This window comes from Pseudomyrmex gracilis, unplaced genomic scaffold (genome assembly GCF_002006095.1).
Source record: "Pseudomyrmex gracilis isolate BER0280 unplaced genomic scaffold, ASM200609v1 scaffold_226, whole genome shotgun sequence".
Taxonomy (NCBI): Eukaryota; Metazoa; Arthropoda; class Insecta; order Hymenoptera; family Formicidae; genus Pseudomyrmex; species Pseudomyrmex gracilis.
Window position 1 is genome coordinate 2,435 of NW_018020810.1, and position 21,105 is coordinate 23,539.

Here is a 21,105-nt window from a genome sequence, read left to right on the forward strand (position 1 = left end):
AATTGACGTATCTCATAATTATACATATATGTATTTCGACAAATTGAACAAATTAAATGCAACTTTGAACACGTCAATAACGATATATTGCTCCATTTATATATACTATCTATCAATTTTATAAAACATTTTGTTTAATTGATATCTCTTTAATAATAATTATTATTTAACACTTGCGTTCAGTCGTACATATACATATATACATATATATATATGTATATATATATATATATAAATATATATGTATGTATATATATACAAATTCACGTCTTCCATATATATATAAAACGTCAAGGTACGACATAATACATTTCAAAATACTTAGATTTTGCAGCATTGTGTTGTGTCCAGCTGACACGAGTCTAGAGCGAAAATGTAAAATATCTACGTAAATCCTATTAATTCTAATAGAATCTATCAGGATGGATGATTGATATGGAATTAATTGACTGTGCATCTTGTCACGCGCGCTTATACACTTCTGAGAGTTTCGTAGTAATATATATCAAACATTAAAATTTTTCAGATAAAAAAAGCACATTGTTAGATATGCTAATTGATTTCTTGTGTCATCTACGTATACACATTTACTCCTACATTTATAATCTCGAGATTCTTGACGCTGTTTGAATAAACAAAATCTGTACAATATACACATCCGATAATATAATAATAATAATAATAATAATAATAACTTTCAGAAGATTTGTTATCTTCCGCTTCTTGTGCATGTGGTTCTGTCTTTTTTTTATATTATTAATTTATATACTAAAAACTCTAACGGAACTTAACGTTAAAAACTTGTAAATAATAAAAAGTATTTAATCGATGTGGTTTTTTTTTTTTTTATTTTTTTTTAATTAAACTAAATTATCGTGTGTGTGAGTGATATGCAAAGTCGAGTCGCGCTATAATCTAATTAATTGCAAGGCCTTTCAGAGAGAAACATTTGTACACAAATTAACGAACTTTCTCAAGTGATAGTTTTTATATATATTAACATTTTCTTCTTCTTTTTTTTTTTTTAAAAGATTTTATTACATTTCTTCTAAAAGTTTTCTTTTTATAATTTTATAATTTTTTATTATACAGAAATATATATATATAAAACTCTCTGTTTGTTTTTTTGTTTTTTTTTTTTTTTGTTTTTTGTTTTTGAACAACAGAATCTGACCAAACATTTATATCTGTTATAGAGAGTTTTTTTTTTTGGGGGGGGGGGGGGGGATTGCCTAACCTTATTAGCAACGTTTAGAAACGATCGTGCTAAAGCTGCAAGAACATACCGTATATTTTATTCGACGGCAAAACCACAAGTTTCCTCAACAGCTTGTGTAAGTTTGTCAAGCATCTTTTGATAACTCGGGTAACTTTGCGGTATGTCTATTCTATTGAAACACGTATGAGCTTTCGGTAAGTTTTCGCTCGGGGCATCAACAGCGTGGATAGTGAAAAGCCGTGGACCCGCCGCTCCTGTCGATCCTGCGAAATTACATTGAAAACGTTTTTTTTTGTTTTTTTTTTGTTTTTATTTATTTATTTATATGCAATACTTGATGTGTTTAATTTAGCGCGTTATAATTATAATTAAAATAAACCTTGCAAAGCCTTGAATCCTTGTAAGGGAACTCTGGAGCTGCCGGTAACAAACTGAAGCAATCTCGCTCTCATTTCTTCGCCGTACGACTCAACTATTTGCCAGAACCATTGAACAACCGGCGTGTCGGGCGTGCAGTGTTTAAGCCGCGTGTTCATTTTCCAATCGTTTATGTCAATGGTGCCCAAACCGCCGATAACCAATTCCAATTCACGCTCGTCAAACGGTCTTAGCAATATCGGAGGAATCAGCTCGTGAAATCCTTTTTGTAACGCCAGAAATTGTTGTTCGATACCGCGCATAAATCGATAATTGACGTACAAACGAACGTATTCCCGTTTGTTCTCTTCCGTTACCAATATGTCTTTGCCAAACGGTTTTAATTCGTGATTCTTCAACACTCCGAAACTGCTGTGCTCCACGGAAAACGTGGCGTCCAACACACCGTCTATGCTATTTTCCCTGTTCGTAACAACGTGAGGAAATATGATAAAAATCATGTAACTGAGTTACACATCTTTGAAAAAAACAGCGCGGCGTGCGATAAATATTAACTCTAATTTTGTGTAAAGAGATTTTTTTACACACTACTTTTAAAATCCGGCGCAATTTTTTATCAGTTAAAACGTTGCAAACAATCTGCAAAAAATTTGGAAAATTTTTTATTCAACTTTATTCCAAATTGAGGAAATAATATTTAGTTTCGATATTTTAAACATTTTTTTAAAATTTTTTAAAATAATAATTAAATAATTAAATAGTAATTAAATAGTGTTTAAAATATATCTCATTTTCAAAAATCGCTCGGATAACAAGTTCAGAGGTTTACTTTAGTATTAGAGTTAATAATATGTTTCTTTTTGTTTTTTTTGTTTTTTTTTTTTATTATTATTATTACTCACAGCATCCACGTAAGACTTCTGTGCAGTTCGGGATCGACTCCTTCTATATCGCTCAATGTTATAGCTTTGTTAAGTAACATTTTATAAAACGGAGTTGTAAAACCACCATCGATGTGATGACCGTGAAAAACGGCAATTCCTATAATTCTTCCAGCGAAATGAAAATACGACAAGTGTTCTGGATTTATACCCGAATCCGGATTGATTTGAAGCGTGTAATTGTCATCCCTCGAATATTGAAAGAGTCCGTATTGCGGATTTAACATTTCGTGGGATAACAAGTACAACCACTCGCGCGCTACTCCCCCATAATCGAGTCCTTCCTCGCCGCGAAATTTCACCATGAGTCTTTTGCGCATGTCTTTTGGACGCATTTTCATAATCAATCTGTAAGATTCCTATATACGAGAGAACGAATTATTAAAAAAAAAAAAAATCACATCATCTTCTAAAAGGAAATATTTAGTTTTTTTTTGTCTTTTGTTTCTCACAAAAAGTACTCCGAGAAATGTTATAAACCAAAAAAAAAAAATTAGCTTACTTCAAATATTTCATTTCTCGACACCTCCAATCTGCAGTGTCCGCTCTGAGGTTGAAGAGCGTTCAGTTCAGCTCGCAGGCATTTCAATTTTGCCACTAAATCGCGTTTGTACTTTGGAAGAAGCTCGTTGTCCATAAGCTCCTTAGGCAATTCCGACACCGTTTGAGCGTTTTGAGGTGACGCGTTTTCAACTGAAAATACAAAGAACTCTTTGTTACGCGCGAGTTATATCGATAATAAATATTTCATGCACACAGAAGCGAGATAGTTTTGTGATTTGTGTTATTACAATAATGCGTCCTGACGAACAAAATTCTGCCAAAATGAAACGGCATTTTTGTTTTCAAAGTTCACACAAAACACAAGATAGACTGATCAAGTAGACCCAAGAACTGGGCATAAGACAGACAATCTCGCAGATAAGATAAAACTGCGAGATGTAAACAATGCGCTCTTTTTTTTTTTTTTTTTTTTTTTTTTTTTTTTTTTTTGTGGAAGTAGATATTATGTGATTGTTTGGTATCAAATATGTAATATCTGTACGCGAGAGCACGGATGCAAGATATATATATACGTACGGATGTTTCGATGCACTCCGTGCGTTGCGTATTTTGATTAACATCTTTTTTTTTTTTTTGGTTTTTTCGAGGAGAACAATTAGTTTAATCTCGACGAAAATGTTGCACGAGATAAGCTACTCACCAGTTGAAGAATTATTGTTAGTTCCATTTTCATTTCTCGTGAGTTGCTGCGTAGTATTGGATTGAACAATCGGTGAAGAAGTCGTAGTGTCTTCAGCGCTTTCGCTCGTCACCGAATTGTTCGCGTTGTTCGCAGTTTGGCTGTTCATATTATTATTTTGTCTCCTGCTGTTGACAATCAAATCAAAGAATTATTTGCATTTTTTTTCATAATAATTCCATTCTCTTGTTGTTTTTCATATGTTTTTACTTACTTCAACAGATTGCTTATTATTTGACTGGATAATCTCGGGTCGGTAAATTGCGTTGTCCTGTTGTTGTGATCTACAAAATATACTCGTCCGCTTTGTGTTTGCCGCATTTCCCATCCGCTGGGAAGAGGACCAAGTTCGTTGGTCAATTCGTTAGCTTGTAAATCACGCGGTATTCGCGGGTCGTGCCAGGTCGAAGATCCAGTCGGTACGTGATAGAAGTATACTTGGCCTTGGTGAGTTTTTCTCATTTCTACACAATATAGTTCGTCGTATATATATATATATATATATATATATATATATATATATATATATAGATGTTACTTTTTTGGAGATTGTACTATTAACGATATTACGCATAAAATATTGTACGATTATTTATATGATACTTGTTATTATTATTTACACGATACTATACACGGAAAAAAAAGATTTGCTAGAATAGCAAGAAAGTAGTTACTATATGGCCAGCAAAAAAACATTTGTTAAGTTTAGTAAAATTTTTGTTTTGCCAACAAAACATTTTGTTGATGAAACAAAAAATGTCGTAGGGTCAACCATTTTTCTTGCTGACCATATAATAACAAAACTTTTTTTTTCCGTGTATATATATATAAATATTTGAGAGATTTATACCATAGCCGCGAGGTAAGTCGGACGGTTGTGGGGGATCGGTGCGTCTATCGCTACTTGGCATAATGTTATTTCTGTTTCTGTTTCGATTAGGCCTTCGCGTTTGACTTCCATTGTTAAGGCCACGTTCCACTCGGCCGTTTAAATTTTGATTTCCATTCTGTTCGTCCGTTCCTCTGACGACGCGTCTCTCTCTCGCCGATGTCGTCGGCGTCGTTGTGTTTCTCACGTTTTGCTGATTCTGCTGATTTCGTTGATTCTGTTGTTGCGGCGTGTTTCTCGGAGTATTTTGAATAACCGTGCTATTATCACGGCTAGGCGTTTGAACCACGTCGGGATTCCAATCGGACGTGTGGCGCGCCGGACTCTCTTCGGTTCTCACATTTGGCGAGCTCGCGCTACTGCTCGTTGGACACGTTGGTTCCGACGACAACACTGGCGGTGGTTCTGGTGTTGTTGGTATAATAGCATTGCTAGGCCTAACAATCATTTTGTTTAAAAAATATACTGTGAATTATTAGTGAACTCGCTCTAAATCTCTCATACACACGTACACACACGCACACACACAAAAGGAAAGAGAGAGAAAGAGAGAGGAAATTATTGCATTCGATCGAATACTTTACCGGGTATTTGGACGGATCCATTGCGAACTTTTTGTGTGATGATTTACATAGTAAAGTCGACCGCTTTCCGTTCTCCTTTCTTCCCAGCCGTCCGGTAAATCGTTCGGACAACTGAGATCGCCAAGAACGTCGACCACGGCATTGTGCCCGACCGTGTTGCTCACGGCACCATTGTGGCCATCTCTCGACATCAAGGATACCACAATCTGTCCCTTCACAACATCCGTATCGTCCGAATGGGCTTTGCACAAATCCAATCGTTGATCTGTAAGAGAGTGCGCAAATGTTGAAAAGTAAGGATTTCCATTTTCCATGTTCCTCTCGTATTAACACCACGTTCTAATTAATTTTCACACAAACATACATCCTGTATCCTTAAGTCTTTGAATGGTGTTTGATAATATGCGCACACATCCCAGAAACCCGCCACCCTGCTTTTTGTGAAACTTTCGATAATTCCACACGGATATGGTGATCCCGTCATTCTTTCCGATGTATCTGCGCGCATCAAAAAAGACCAAACCAATAAAATCATTCGTATTTCTTAGGTAATAGAATGTGCATTTTTTTTTTTTTTTTTATAATTTCAAAAGCTTACAAATCGTAGTGTTGATTCCATTTGGGATCAAGAGTAGCTTTGCAAGTGTCTGTACTGTGACATTGTCCTGAACCATCAACAGTTATCTTAGCGAAAGGATCAGGCAAGCCTGAAGATAAAAATTATTAAATTATTTCCTTTGTCTTTGTGTCCACAAACACACATATGCCACTTTTATAAAAAGATATATATACTCACGGAATAAATCTTTTCTGGCGAGATTACGGGCGCATAGAACTAAAAAAAAAAAAACATTAATTTCATATTATATTTATTTATACAAAATAAAATGTCATTTTTTCAAATATTCTTTTGAATCTACAATTTCTGCTTTTTTTTAAAAAACAATCAAATTTAATTTTCAATATTTATTTCCATGTCTATTTGCTTTCTTATCATAAAATGCCAATTTGTTGTTTTGATGCTTTTTTTACAAATACATACACATATATATATATATATATATATACTTTCACGTTGTGAAACATTACTCATTTTATTTTATCTATTTATTATTATATTTATATATTGTTGTATGTATGAAACAAAGATCGTGTATATTACGCACATTGTTTATATACTTGTAATTAGTAAATATTTCTGATATTTGATGGAGATGCAAAAAATTAACACGTCAAACAATAGACGTATATAATTGTCGAGAAAGTATAAGATAATCTTTATATATATAAGTTTTCTTCAGGCCTCCCGGAGAGTTCTCGCGGTGAGGTATTGAATCAATTTGGTTGTCAAGAGAGTTAGCATGAAGAAGTTCGACAAAACGCGGATAGGATGTTTGAGGATGAATCCGAGACAGTTCGATGTCTCGATTCGGATTTATCTTTCGATCGTGCGGTGTGATTATTTAATCATACGAAATAATGTTGATGAAAAACAGACGGAACGCTTAGGCAAGTGCCTATCGCATGAAAGCTGGGACCGCTGTGTCGCCGCGAGACTTTCACGCTCGGCGAGACGCTCGACATCCGAAGAGGACGAGGACGCCACACACTCACTCGTCAAACGAATCTTCATGGCCCCGTTCCTCCTGCTACCGCCGGGGTTCGACATTTTGCACACGCATTTAACACTTTGCACCGCGCATATGCGCTTATTTATTGATAAATAAACTACAGGTTGCTCCCTTTCAGGAACGCACGACGGCGACGGTGCTCCAATCCACACTGTTCTCTATTTCTCTTTTTCTTTCTCTCTCTCTCTTACTTGCACACACACACACACACACACACACGCGCGCGCGCGCGCGCGCGTGCACGTTACGCACGAACGTGAACGGCCTCTCGCAAAGCCAAATGATCGAATACAAGCGCTATCGATACTCGGGGAAGGCTCGACGCGATGGTTTCGAGAAATCTCCGATCACGTAACTCGCGTCGAACATCGAAGCGAGTTTTATTTTTTATCTTGAACGTAACAAACAATTGCGATAAAGACGCAAACCTAACAAATAAAATAGACGTGAGAAATGAAGTCTCTGATTGGCTGCATCAAGCTATTCCATTTCGATATATCGAATGACGTCAAATGATGAATCTATTTATTAGAGAGAGAGAGAGAAAGAGAGAGAGAGAGAGAGAGAGAGACATTTATTTACGTGAAAAAAATTTAATTTCACGTAAATGTAGAATTTTTAATTTTTTTTAAATATAATTCACAAAGAGAGAGAATACAGAATATTAAATAATAATATTATATGCAAAGACTGCAAACAATATAAGATCTATTTTATTTATTTTGAACCAAATTTGCCAATTTGAAACTTTGTACTCGAAGTATTTAAACTCTTTATAGTTGCGAAACATTATCAAAGAACGTAACGGATACGCATATCTTCAAGATTATTTAAAATGCATTTTATGCTCTCGAAAGTTACGTCACGTGAAACTTCCTGCGCTTTGTTGTATAATATTGCGCACGGGCATTGTGTAACGCCACGATAATGAACGTGCGAAAATCACGTTCAAATATTTTCATATTTTGCAACAAATACGTCAGATGAGAAGAGAAGTCTCGGGGAGTGATGATAACAAAAAAAAAAAAAATATGTTCCTCAAACGTCGTTCTTTTTTGTATTACATAATTCTCTTTTTTTATTGTTGAGATAAGTCTTACAAAGTAGAAACGTACAAAGGTAAACATTTTTGGTGGAATATATTATGAAGAGATATAATGAACGGCGATTATATTTATACACATAAAAATTGTTCGCGAATGAATGTTTAAGATTTTTGAGACACACATAAACGACATTATTATAAAATAAAAGAGTCTTGATAAATATTGCTGTTGTTCTATTGTCGAACTTAAATAATTACGAGTGCGACATTATCAGTACATTGACGATTATATAATAAACAAACTGGCCGCTTTTTTTTTTACGAAGGGACTGCCACTTATGTGTGAGTACCATTTGTCATTATCAGTTTACGCAGTATATACGTATATATATATAATCTTTCGCTTTTTTTTTACACATGTGAGATCCCTGCACACATTTTGTACTATATCGGATTAGGTACTGCAAAAAATATCGTATATTAAAACATTGATCTAAATTACAGTTCAGAACTTTTGATCGATCTATACGTACAAAAAAAAAAAAGAGGGAAGGCACGTCAGATAATATATGTGTGTATTTTTTATTAAAAACTATTTCCCCGAAATGAATTTCAATTCGTGTTGTGACAGAATGTTCATATCTCTCGCGCTTATGAAATCGTGAGTAAAGAGCGTTTGAATCTCGTTGAATTTTGTGAAAAAAAAACTGCGTAAAATTCGTGATATATTTGGTTAAAAAAAAAACTGGCGAAGCTTCTTTCTTACGCACGATTCGCGCGCGAATAATCTTCTCCGGCTACCCGGCGGAGAATGAAAGAGTTATCTCGTATGTCAGGAAACTCTTTGGCAGTATCATCTCTTAGATTAGAGAGAGAGAGAGGAGAGAGAGAGAGGAGAGAGAAAGAGAGAGAGGATTCTGCGGAGGGTTTCACGTCAATCACGGAATGTGGTTTAAACACATCGTCGGCCGCGCAGTCCCTTGTTGTGCTCGCAAGCGGACTCAGGTCTCAGTTTTCACCCCGGAACGTGAGAAACGCATCCACGAGAAATATTGCGCCCTCGATGATGCTGAGGGAACCCTTGGCCAAGCCGGTGTCACGGAATGACGACTTGTACGATATTTTGTGAAAGTAGTCAATGTTGAGCGAACCCGCGGCGATGAACAGGGCGCATCCGATGAGCGAGAAAAAGAGATCCTAAAACAAGTAGCAGGCATTTCGTAAAAACAAAAAAAAAAAAAAAACAAATCTCAGGCGCAATGTCTGAGATAATAACTGTTATAATTATAATTTATTTTTGTTTCACACATCTTACCACACGGCGATTAACTGGTGTTCCCATTACACTGCCGATGAACAAGCCGATCAGAATGATCAGATATCCGCCGAAAGTTCCCATAGTTATCATCGCGGTATGTTGATCACCCGCATTGAAGGAGTTGTAGTGCAATCCGATAAGGATGCACACCAAGAGCTGTGATAGAAAAAGAAAACAACATATATATATGTATATATATATATACGTAATCAAAATAATTAGATAAAAATTCTACGCGCCAACAATTTCCTCTTTCTTTCAGACCGATTTTTATTCTTTCATCTCGTCTCGTTCGCATGCGAAAAATAATGTTGTACTAGGTTTTTGTTACCAAAAGTGAAGAAGCGAACGTCGTCTATGAAACTAGGTCGCTTGACGAGGGTACGACGGACTCTCGATTCCATCATAAATAAAATATTGCCATTACTGCCCCAGTTGGCAAACAACTTTTATTTCCAGGCAACAGGTCAGCTCGTGAAATCTAATCGCTAGGATATAGCTCGCGTCGGATCATTAACACAGTTAAAAGCTAAAGAATACATCTCTCTTTATCTCTCTCATTAATTTTCGCTATTAATGCGAAAAGCATTCAAACTTTTTAGAATGCTTATGTAGCTCACGTAAAAATTATACACACGTGTGTATATATAAAAAGACAATAATAATAAAAAACAATAAAATATGAAAAATAATATTATTTCAAAAAATTATAATAATTAATAATATGACATACATAAAAAATAATATAAAAAATAATATAATATAAAATAATATACAATATAATATAATATATAATATAAAAAATAATATAACATAATATAATAATAAAAAATAATTTAATAAAAATAATTTTTAATTATTGCTGTAAAATACAAAATATTAAAGAACAAGTTTGCATATTTCGTTCATTTCGATATTACATAAATTTTCATCCTATGGCGTCAACGTCAAAATTGCACCGGTCGGCCTTGATGCGATCATCGCGCACATCTGACAATGTATCTAAAAGAATCCTGGGCTGGATCACCCACGTGCGCGTCGATAAGCACGCGATATGTCGTATTTACTAACAGAATCACTCGTCAGCTGCAAGGAGTGCCGCAAGTATGTAGCGTAGTATTAGCAATACAAATTAATTATATATGTATACCGGCGGGGAATAGGTGACCGCGTCAAGTGAAGAAAGCGGCAAAATTCTTTGAACATATTTTCTCCATCTCCTCTCTGCTACAAGAGTCAAAATATATATATATATTTTTCTATATTGGATTTTGTTTTGCGCTCAATCTGTCACTTCTTTCTACGTTTGTTAAATATATATATATAGTCTCGAAACACGTGCAAATGAGAATTGCGCTTGTTCACAAAAGGCGCAAACTTCGCGCATTGTGATGTCACGTATAATCTCAAAGAATCTTAACGGAAACTCTCATACCGGTTGACTTCCGGACAACTTGAAGCAAACCGTAACAAGTGGAGGGAACGCTCTTGTGCGATAATCGACGTCGATTATGTCACTCTCCATTCTTGTCGTCTTACGAATCGCGAAAGATATTTAGCGCACACATGTACCAACAATACTTTGATGTACACGTGTTGATTTTCTTGATTTGGGAAATGGATTCGAACAAGCAACTTGAAATTAGAGCGATCGATTGAGAGAGAGAGAGAGAGAGAGAACGAGAGAGAGAGAGAGAGAGAAACAGAATGGAGAGCGCTATGCTTAAAAATAAATTCAAGAGCACAGTGGAATTCTTAGAGGAGTGTTAGAAGACCGGGGATAGTGTTTCTCTCTAGCGACTGAAAACACATGTGTGAACGGAAACACCCCGATAGATTTATGCAGTATAACTTCGTACTATTTTTACTTAATTTGAAATAGAATTTGTTCGAAGCGAACCTTCTTTTTCTCATCAAGCGTAAGAATATTCATGTACGTAACTACGTACGTAGTTTTTTTTTTTTTTTTTTTTTTTTTTCATATTTTATAACGCAATAACGTGCAGAAACTTTTTATCGAGCGCGTCCATTTTACACTATAAAATATAATTTATGTGTGTTTGACAATTTTTTTTTACACATTGTAAAATTTATATTAAAACATACTTACAAGCTCGAGAAATTTTACAATCGACAACCTTGTAACAGTGGCCATTTTGTCTGCCAATCTCTGTGTAAATAAAATACAAATAATTAATCTCTTTTGTTCACATTGTAAAATTGATAAGAATACAACATATATATATATATCGGAAAAAATATAAAATCACTCGTTAAAAATTAATTTGCGCTGATAAAATACGATTACGTGTTCCGTTGATGGAAGAGGCGTGTCTTTATATACAAATGCAAATATAGAAGAGAGACTCTAAGTTACAAGAATGTAAGTCGCACGAAAGCGCAATGAATCATAAAGAAGAACGGAGACAAAGTACAATCAATATGGTTAGTAATGTACAGTCACGCTTTGCGAAAGTTGAAAAAAAAAAAAAGAAAAAGACAAATATGTAGGCACACACGTTTTTATCTAATTAAGGAAACACATCGTGGACCGGGAGACAAAGTACAATCAATATGGTTAGTAATGTACAGTCACGCTTTGCGAAAGTTGAAAAAAAAAAAAGAAAAAGACAAATATGTAGGCACACACGTTTTTATCTAATTAAGGAAACACATCGTGGACCGTGATAAAAATTAATAATTCGTTATCATTCGACATAGAAATGTGTTTATGATCGTGCAATCTTTTATTTTATCAGATGTGTAAGATCACAATCCAACAATTATGTGTTACACGTATGTGCACAAAGCTTTATGATGTCACATCACAGGATGCTCTTAATATATCGCAATGAACATTTATTGCGATTTTACTATGAAATTTCATTCTTAGATTCTCGTGCGTTCTCGGTATTTTAATTAACATTGTTATTTCGTCATAGTTTTGTCTCGAATTTCACAAATGAAATTAATTATAACAAGATCCGAGATGTTTTTTCATTCTTTTAAAGCAGAGTAAAAGTTTACTATAACATTAACCATAATAAAAATTATCAAAGAATTTAAAAATAAATTAAATATACATCTCTTTATATATTCGGAGAGACTGATCATTAAAAAAAAAAAATTAGAAATAAATCAAATACACATCTCTTTGTAATATTCGGAGAGACTGATCGTATAAAACTCGAAACACATGTTATATTTAGATGTATTCGATGACTCGAGACGCGGTGTGTTATTCAAGAAATTCAAAATTCTGTCAATTTTATCGAAGACAACTGTTTGCAATAATAATTACAATATCATTTGAATAATTGTCACTTGATGGCATTTTGATCGAAATAATAGCATAATGGATATATTGCGAAAACGATATTAATGTTGCAAAAAAAAGCATTTAAAGCAAACTTTACGTCATCTCCGAGTGGATGACTTGAGTAGGTCGGCACGTACAATGACCATGACATACCCAAGATGGGTAGAATGCAACGAAACCGGTAGAAACAAGCGCGTTGTGCGTTCTTGCATATTTATATCACTATTGAGCAATGCTCGTTTGTTAATGCGTGCGTCGAGTGATACAAGAAATGCTTTTATCGCTTCGGCATAGTGTATATATTTGAGTCATCAAGAAGATAAATGTTGATGACAAATTATTTTTATAATAAAAAAACACATATGTTATTTCTTCTAGCGTGAACCACAGATAAGTATAATTTTTGTAAGAAACAAAATTTGTGATTCTAAAATATATTGTGTGTCAAAAATCAAATAGAGCGACAGAGAAACCAATCAAGTAATAGAGAAATCAATCTGACCGCGAAAGTGTTCATTTCTACAGCTGAAATCTGATATGAATAACAAGATCTCGTTACTCTCTTGAGATAGAACTCGCGATTTCGCTCGAAGAGAAATGCGCGCAATATAAATTAAGCATCAGGTCAGAATGATGCCAATTGCAAGCCGTACGAAAAAGGGAACACATTTTTCACTCCGAAAAAGGAAGACGGATACTTTCACATTGCTTTCCTTGTTGCGTCTCCTTTTTCGGCATTACTTTTTTAATATTCTTCACAATTGCGTTGCTTGTAAGAGAAAACAAATACTGATAATTAATTTTAAAAAATTTCAATTAAATATCACGCGAAAGTTGCCCCAAATTTTGCGCGCGCGCGCGCGCGCGCGTGTGTGTGTGCGTACATTTGAAACAAATGTTGCTTCTTTCTGACTTTGAACTTTTTGTTAAATTTTATCTGAACGACGTTTCCTTTTCGTGCGTAAAAATTAATGCGCGATTTGTCGGTCGTAAAATTCCGAAACATCTGTACGTGATTTTCGTACGTTCACGGTAAGCGGAGCAAATGTGTGTTTCTATTGTTATGTTAACGATCTTATTCTAAGTGGTCAAGGTTAGATGATCCTGAACCAGAGCGCATAAAAAGAATGATACGAACAAAGAACTTGAGAAAGCGTCGGAAGCGTTTTAACCTTCGAAAGTTGCAATATCTTCGCATTTTCTCCGATTTTGTGTCGCAAGATAGAAGTTAAGCGATTCGGTTGTTCGGGTGCATCGGGTTAGGTATATTCGGTCGTCCGCTGTATACAGCGTCGTACTTACATATATGTATATCCGCGTAAATTTGTTTCGATTCGATTCAACCGCTACTTGACAGCTGTAGCTGATGCTCACGAGACGAGAGTTCAACGACGACTGATGCTGAAGACCGACCATGCATTGTGAAGGCGCGTCAGCCAGCCTCGATTTTTACGATCGACGGAAACACGACGACTTTTACGCCATGGTGTTCGTATATACCGAGTGAACACATATATAAGCGCGTTATGGTCCAGTGATTCTCATGTGTGTTATTTGTCAAAAATTTTTTCTCACAAGTTTTTAGTTTTTTAATAATGACAATATATCAATTTTGTTAAATTTTTTCGCTCTTAAACTAGATTGCAAAAATTGTTCAGATATATCTTTTTAATTTGTTTTTTTTTTTTATCGCAAAAAATGCTCAGATATATCTTTTTAATATATATTATTGTTTAACGTTTGTTCGCTTACGGGGCTTAAATTACTCTTGATTTAAAAATAACGTTATTTATATAGTCAGAGTTAATCATTGACTTCTTTAAATTAGTCATTCATGCTGCATCGTTTTATCGCAAATACGAAGAATTCCATTTAATAAATGTTTCACGCTGCTTATTTCCACAATGTAATTGTTGTGTTATCTGTCAGACACCGGGTATTGGATCGCGTTTCGAGGATTACGTCGTATTCTACGCATAATTTTATGTCCCGAGCGTGACATCATGTGTTGCTTGTTATACGATGACGTCGTGTAGCGATTCAAACAGATAGTAAAAACGTGAAGCTGAGGCTTTAAATATCATAATGATCAATGAGTAACTTCCGGTATGCATATTGTAACGATATGTAGGATCCTCGAATTTCAGATTTAATTTTATACACGACACGAAATTTGCAATATCGAATATATTCTAACAATTAGAATCAAAATTCGATGAAACTTAAAAACGTTTAAAATCAAGATTCGTTTAGTTCAACGTCTGATGTTAGTGAAAAAAAAAGACATTGCTTTTTTTTTATATGAAAAGACGCAAAAAGACTTTTTTTTTAATGCTGAAATGAACCTTCCAGCTATGAGACCAAGATGGCTTAAATAAAATCAAATTGAATGATCTCCGTTTTGGATTCAATTTGATTTTATTTAAGCCACCTCGATCTTGGTTTCATAGCTGGAAGGTCCATTTCACCATTTCGAATTATATTACGGCTGTTTTTTTGTTCTTAGACTTTTTTTTTATATCTGCTTTGAAGGATTTGTGTATGATTTCTTTTACTATCTAACATCTAATTCGCTTGCTCATTTGCTTGTGTTTTTTTTTATCGTCTTTTATTCTTGCGCCACAATTTTTCAACCTATCGTTTTTTTTTTGTACATATGCTATCAGCGAATTACCCACGATGTTCGCATTCGTATTCATTAGCCTCCTTTCGCCCGCTTACTTACGATACGACTTTTCGCGAGATCCTCCATAAATTCGATACACTCACTGTAGAATGTGATCGGTCACGTAAGGCTACAAATTTACTCCTTTACATAAATAGAGATGTAAAATTAATAGTATACTTATAGAATTAAAAAGTTTTCTTTATTTACGAGAGTCTGCATAATAAACTTGATAATTTTTGTTGCAAAAGTAGATTAATATATATTGCTTACTATAAATAAATATTAAATATCTAACAATTTATTCACAATCGCGCGAACAGATTAAAAATACATTTTAATAATCAAAAAATGTCTAATGAAAATGCACGCGTATATTTTATAAACTGCTTGTTATTAATTAACTGTTTTATTCGCAGAGCTTAAACAGCATTTTACTCACTGGCATTTAACAGTCTCTTCAAGATGGCGCAAAGGCTATCAAATCTGGGAGAGAAACATCGCGGTGAAACAGAGTGTTCAAACAACTGCCGTACCGGCGATCGTTATATTTTTTCCCGTTTGTGCGATTAAAATAATTAAATCGATGCAAATTTTTATCGTTTTTTTTTTTTTTTTTTGAGAATGTTACATAACGTGCACTACTTGGAACTCGTGTTTTGGTTTACTTTCCAGTTTTGTTCTAATATAATTGTAGCAGTCGACGAAACAACAATAGAGACGTGGTTCCTCATCTATTTCCTAAAAAGAAGTGAAATATATATGTTCGTATGTTGTTGATAAAATTTTAGAACTCTTTGTTTTCAAATAACATCTTCCCATATGTTGAAAAAAATATTTTAACACACTCGGAAGATATGCAAATATTTGCATATCTTTTTGAAAAATATCCACGTTTGAAGAAGATACCTATGTTGTACTGATTATTCAATATAATTTCAGAAGTAAAATCAATCACACACGATCATTTTCGAGAGAAAAATTGTTTTTTTTTTTATTTACGAGAAACAAAAAAAGTCTACTTGTGTTAAAACATTAGTAAACTAGTGAATAAATCGACAAATTGTCGCTCTCTTACAACAATCGCAGAGGGAACGGATAAATCTCTCAAAGTAGGAATTGGTGCCAGTTCTACAGTCTGCCCGAGTCTATCGATCTTTTCTTCAATAATAGAATCTTCAGTTACGTCGGTATCCACACTAGAGTCAGAACTTTGCGTAATATCCGTTGAACTTGCTGATTCTCGTCGAATCTAAAATTGCAAACAGGTTTTTTTTTTTTAAGTTATTTAATAAAATAAATAAGAGAAGACACGCAATTAAAAAACAAAAAAAACGAAGATTGAATTTTCAAGTTTATAAATCGTAACACACACACACCCACTGCCACTGATCGAAGAGAACCCAAGCTTGAACCAAATACAGAGTCATGACAAATATCGACAATATACACATCACAAAATTGTGAATAAATACGGGATGCTCCAATATTTCCTCATCGGTAAATTCGGTAATGTCAATGTAAATATCGGCATGTCTCATCTCCATTATTCCCGTCACAAGCATCAGAATAGCCCCGGTCGTGCACGCTACGAGAGGCTTACAAAATTTATTTTCGTCGCCACCGTATTTGTCATCTCATACATATGTACATAAATAAATATTTATAGCACTTGTTATCAGATAAATAACTGAACACACGTCTCGCGTGATTATTTATAAGAATATTCTTTGGGGGGGGGGGGGGAGGGGAAACGGACTCACTATCAAAGGTCTGTAGTGTAGTTTCTTAACAAGCCAAAGGATCGCGAGAACAAGGCTCGCCAACATGCAAATAGGATACACGAAGAAAATGGGATTTCTTTCCTCCGGCAATTCTGGGATCGTATCGTCCTCTTCGCGCGCTCTTTCGTTCACATAATGATGCACGTGATGAAAAATTTCAATGGCCGACGCAACCACCTACAAAAAGATACATATAATAAATTTCTAGATGTCTGATGTGAAAGCAATGAAAAAAAAAAAAAAAAGATAAAATTATATAAAGAAACTTGAACTCTCTTATCTCTAACTTGTGCGCGGCGAGATGTAATAAAAAAAAAAAAAGAAATTTGTTGTAAAAGCAATTTTGCGCACGTTTCTCGTCAATTTTCGCTAACTCAGAATTATGATCGCGCTTTATTATGTCAACAATGGTTTTAGCAGGTTTCGACTAATTCGTGACAAAAACTGTCAGCTGAAAAATAATATAGTAGAGAACACGCGAGTAATCGAACACCGCGGAACGTCGGCCTTTTTTTTTCTGTCCGAAACGATTAAAATTCGCGAAGCACACGTGCTTGACACGCATGTTTATATACACATATATATGTATATATATATATATATATGTGCGCACATATGTATTATATATATATAAAACGCATTTTTGATGCGTGTCTCTGACGCATGTCATATCGGATGACATAACAAAAATTATCGGTGTCGCGTGATGATTCGCGAGATCGTTACTGAATCACTGCGCGACGACAAAGTAATCCGGGCCGAAAAAAACTGGGTCGCTGCTCGTTTGCATTACCTCAGGTATAAAGTTGTTTCGTCCCGTGTCGTCTGGAATACGGCACGTAAAAAGATAGCGATGCTATATCTTGAATTATTACGTGTCGTGGTTTTTTGCCAGATAAGAAAGATAGATCGTGGAAAGAATAAACGTTTTTCATACACATAAGAGAGAAAGAGAGAGAGAGAAAGAGAGTGAGAGAGAAAGAGAGACAGAGATGATTAATTCACGTCTGTGCTCACAGTTGAAAGAAATTTTTCATCATGTCAATTTCTTACAAATTGGACACAGTGTAGACCGGCGTGCACGACATGCGAAAGATCTGTCCTTCTCTGAAACTTGCTCTCGTGATTGTGATAAATAGCCGCATGTTTGGCAGCTTCTCGCAATTTACGAAGTTCCAACGCGGTTTCCTCACTCGCGCCAATCGATTCTCTATTTCTGGAAGAACTCGCTTCCATTAAGCTTTTTTTTTTTTTAATTATTATTCGTTCAAATCGCGCCTTAGATTTCCACGCAGATTTTTTAACCTAAACACGAAGCACACGCGAATCTCCAAATGTTTTGACAAATGAATGAACGAGCGAGATGTGACACGCGAAACCAACTGATTAGCGGATTGTCTCACCTGTTTCCGTTAGGAATCGGAAATTGATAAGAGACAGAGAGAGAGGAATGTAAATCACAGCGCGTCTGAGTTTGCGCTTTTGGCTCTCGAATTGTTTAAACTTATATTTGCAAATTCAAACACGCGATACAGCTGCGTATCTTCTCGTGTGTAATTTTCACACCAAAAAAAAAAAAAAAAAAAAAACTGTAATTTCAGAAATTACATTGTAACGCGCGACATCTCCGATAACTTCGAGAAGAAAGTTTCGCGGGATCTGACGGGACGCACATGCGCAAAATTATAAAATACATTTTGGAACTTTTCCAATAGAACGTTCACACACACACTACTAGTTGTACTACCAGTAAGAGAATGGCGAGACGCGATGATAAATTACAGAAGAAGATAGCTGGCTATAACACACACTATTGCCGAAAGCAAGTTCCTAAAATATCTAATGTTGATCTCTTCCGATGATATATCGAATGATTCTCATATGTGAAAATCGAGACTGATGCGAGACAGATATATATATATATATATATATGTTACGAGTGATACACTTGACGTCATTTGTTCGTTATTTCTGATTCGTTTTTGTGCGCGCGTTCAAATAAAATGAAAAAAATTTACACTACTACGGTCTCTATTTTAATAATCGATTCAAAATTTCAAACGTGCGCGCTGCACGCAATAACAAATTCAAGAAATAATTTATTGTTTCCGTCTTTATTCACGCTTTAACATTATTATTTTATAAGATCACGCGTTTTACGCAACACGCTGGGATCTTCAAGAGCGCGAATCTTTTTTTTTTTTTTTGTTTTTTCATTTAAGTTATCATCTTCTTGTAGTTGTGTCTCAATGATTTTCAAGGGAAAAACACGTGGATGCCCCGTGTAATTGCATCTTCCGAATGGCGCCTTCAATCCTTTCTCCACAGTCGCCCCAGACGACCTTGACGGTGCAATCGAGCAGAAAAATCCGATTTGCTTCTTTTACCACTATTACCGATTCGATAAATCTCGCGGTAATCGACGAGACATATCGGCGAGTAGGAAGACGCCGCACGAGGGGAAGAAATCAATATTTTGCAAGTGAAATTTATTTTCTTATTGTCGCGCGCGCAAAAGAGGCAAAAAAAAAACCGTTTGTCTAAACTCAGTGGCTCTTAAATAACTGTCCGTTACGTCACTTCGCTCCATCGATTTCATTAAAAAAAAGTGTAAAACACCGATAGTAATTGTACACCTCGCTTTTTCTTCGAGAACACAAGAAGTAGTGTAAGAAGTAAAACAATTATGTAAAAAAAAAAAAAAAAAAAACATTTAGAAAGTAGAATCAAAGATTTCTTTTCGCATTGTGCGATACACAAAGTAAATATTATGCGATTGGAAGGATGTGACTCCTTGTTTTTTTCGCATAAACAATCCGAAGAGACATGTTTGAAACATCGAAAACTTTTATTTGAGCAAATGGCGAAGACACGCCAGAATATTTGTTTTTTTTCTGATAAAACAATTTGTTCTACTTCCGGTCACGTTTTAACAATCAATTAGTCGTTGCAGATCTAAAATCCAGATTGTTCGGTTCTTTGTGTGATAAAAGTTTGACGGCTTGAGTTGTTTTGCATACACGCGTTGGTGCAAAACAGCATGTAACAATAAACGTGGCGTTGGGTGCAAACAAAACAAAACAAAAAAAAAAAAGAGTTTGCACGATGAATCAGTCAATTCTGCGTATTTTTTTTTTTTTTTTTTTAACGCGGAAATTAAGAACTTAGTTATTTTCACGTGTAAGAGAGAAAGAAAATCCTTCTCAAGGTCTTTTTTTCTTTTAACACAATTTTGATCAGTATTTCTTCATATACATTGAGATATAATGGCGAAAAAGAGTGGTTTACGTCTCTTCCTTCATAAAATACGAGTCAATGAGAAGAAACAGAAACGCGCGCGTGAAGTGATAAAAGTCTTGTATAAGATGCGCACACACGCACAGAAGAAGATATTATTAAATACAAAATAATAATTTTCCTTTGAGAAAAAAAACAACGTAAGACGCGTGAAGAAACAAAGAGAGTGCAATGTTTTAACTTAAAAAAAAAAAAAAAAAAAACATTTACAAATGATGCACAAGCTCGAAACAAGAGCGTTCAGAGTCGCATTTGCGCGAACTCGTCGGGGGGGGGGGCAATAAAAGTACATTTCGGTTCAACCTTGAGTCAGTTTTTTTTTTTTTTGTCGAACAAAAGCTTGCTAACGAGTTAAGCGACCCTTTCTCATAGAGCGTCTTGACTGAGTGTTTCGTCGTCGACACGGGGTTATTTTCGGTGGCTCCTGCGCCGCCATCTCCTCGTCGTCGTCGTCGCCGCCGCTCCGCGAAATTGCACTTCCGGTATGCGCTCGCGGCCGGTGAACCGTTCCATTTTCGATCACGTTTTCATATCTCTCAACGTCGTCGCCGCCGCCGTTAACCCAGTTAACCAGCGACGGCGTGATTACTTATTGCTTTATAGCGGGGCCGCAGTTATTAAGCGCGCGCCGCCCGCTGTTTGACGGTATTTGCTGCGATACACACTAGACTCTTTGTCGGCGAAAAATTGCGTTTCTTCTCCGAAGAAACATATATATTGCAACTAAGTCTCTCTCTCTCTCTCTCAAGTAGCAAAGAGATGTAAAAAAAAAAAAAAAAAAACCAAATAAAA

General features: G+C 35.3%; 3 protein-coding genes across 4 annotated transcripts; all 3 read right to left on the minus strand.

The window, feature by feature from the left end:
• Nucleotides 1-1,100: 1,100 nt before the first annotated feature.
• LOC109858835 (E3 ubiquitin-protein ligase SMURF2) lies at nt 1,101-7,059 on the minus strand. 2 transcript variants are annotated; one of them, XM_020436485.1, is made up of 12 exons: nt 6,869-7,059; nt 6,051-6,089; nt 5,853-5,961; nt 5,619-5,752; nt 5,255-5,519; nt 4,632-5,107; nt 3,996-4,245; nt 3,743-3,906; nt 3,041-3,231; nt 2,500-2,897; nt 1,599-2,059; nt 1,101-1,482 (listed from the first exon to the last, which is right to left on the minus strand). In XM_020436485.1, the coding sequence occupies exons 1-12, from the start codon at nt 6,921-6,923 to the stop codon at nt 1,295-1,297; spliced, it is 2,730 nt and encodes a 909-aa protein (XP_020292074.1). In that variant the 5' UTR covers nt 6,924-7,059; the 3' UTR covers nt 1,101-1,294. The 2 variants fall into 2 exon arrangements, with proteins under 2 accessions (XP_020292074.1, XP_020292073.1); XM_020436484.1 differs by having other exon boundaries at nt 3,743-3,909.
• A 1,237-nt stretch (nt 7,060-8,296) lies between these two features.
• On the minus strand, nt 8,297-13,998 carry LOC109858836. Its single transcript, XM_020436486.1, has 4 exons — nt 13,870-13,998; nt 11,359-11,418; nt 9,246-9,404; nt 8,297-9,127 (listed from the first exon to the last, which is right to left on the minus strand). The coding sequence occupies exons 1-4, from the start codon at nt 13,981-13,983 to the stop codon at nt 8,939-8,941; spliced, it is 522 nt and encodes a 173-aa protein (XP_020292075.1). The 5' UTR covers nt 13,984-13,998; the 3' UTR covers nt 8,297-8,938.
• A 1,861-nt stretch (nt 13,999-15,859) lies between these two features.
• LOC109858838 lies at nt 15,860-18,335 on the minus strand. The gene is made up of 6 exons (XM_020436487.1): nt 18,070-18,335; nt 16,996-17,193; nt 16,708-16,830; nt 16,612-16,620; nt 16,311-16,484; nt 15,860-15,973 (listed from the first exon to the last, which is right to left on the minus strand). The coding sequence occupies exons 1-6, from the start codon at nt 18,250-18,252 to the stop codon at nt 15,860-15,862; spliced, it is 801 nt and encodes a 266-aa protein (XP_020292076.1). The 5' UTR covers nt 18,253-18,335.
• Nucleotides 18,336-21,105: the final 2,770 nt, after the last annotated feature.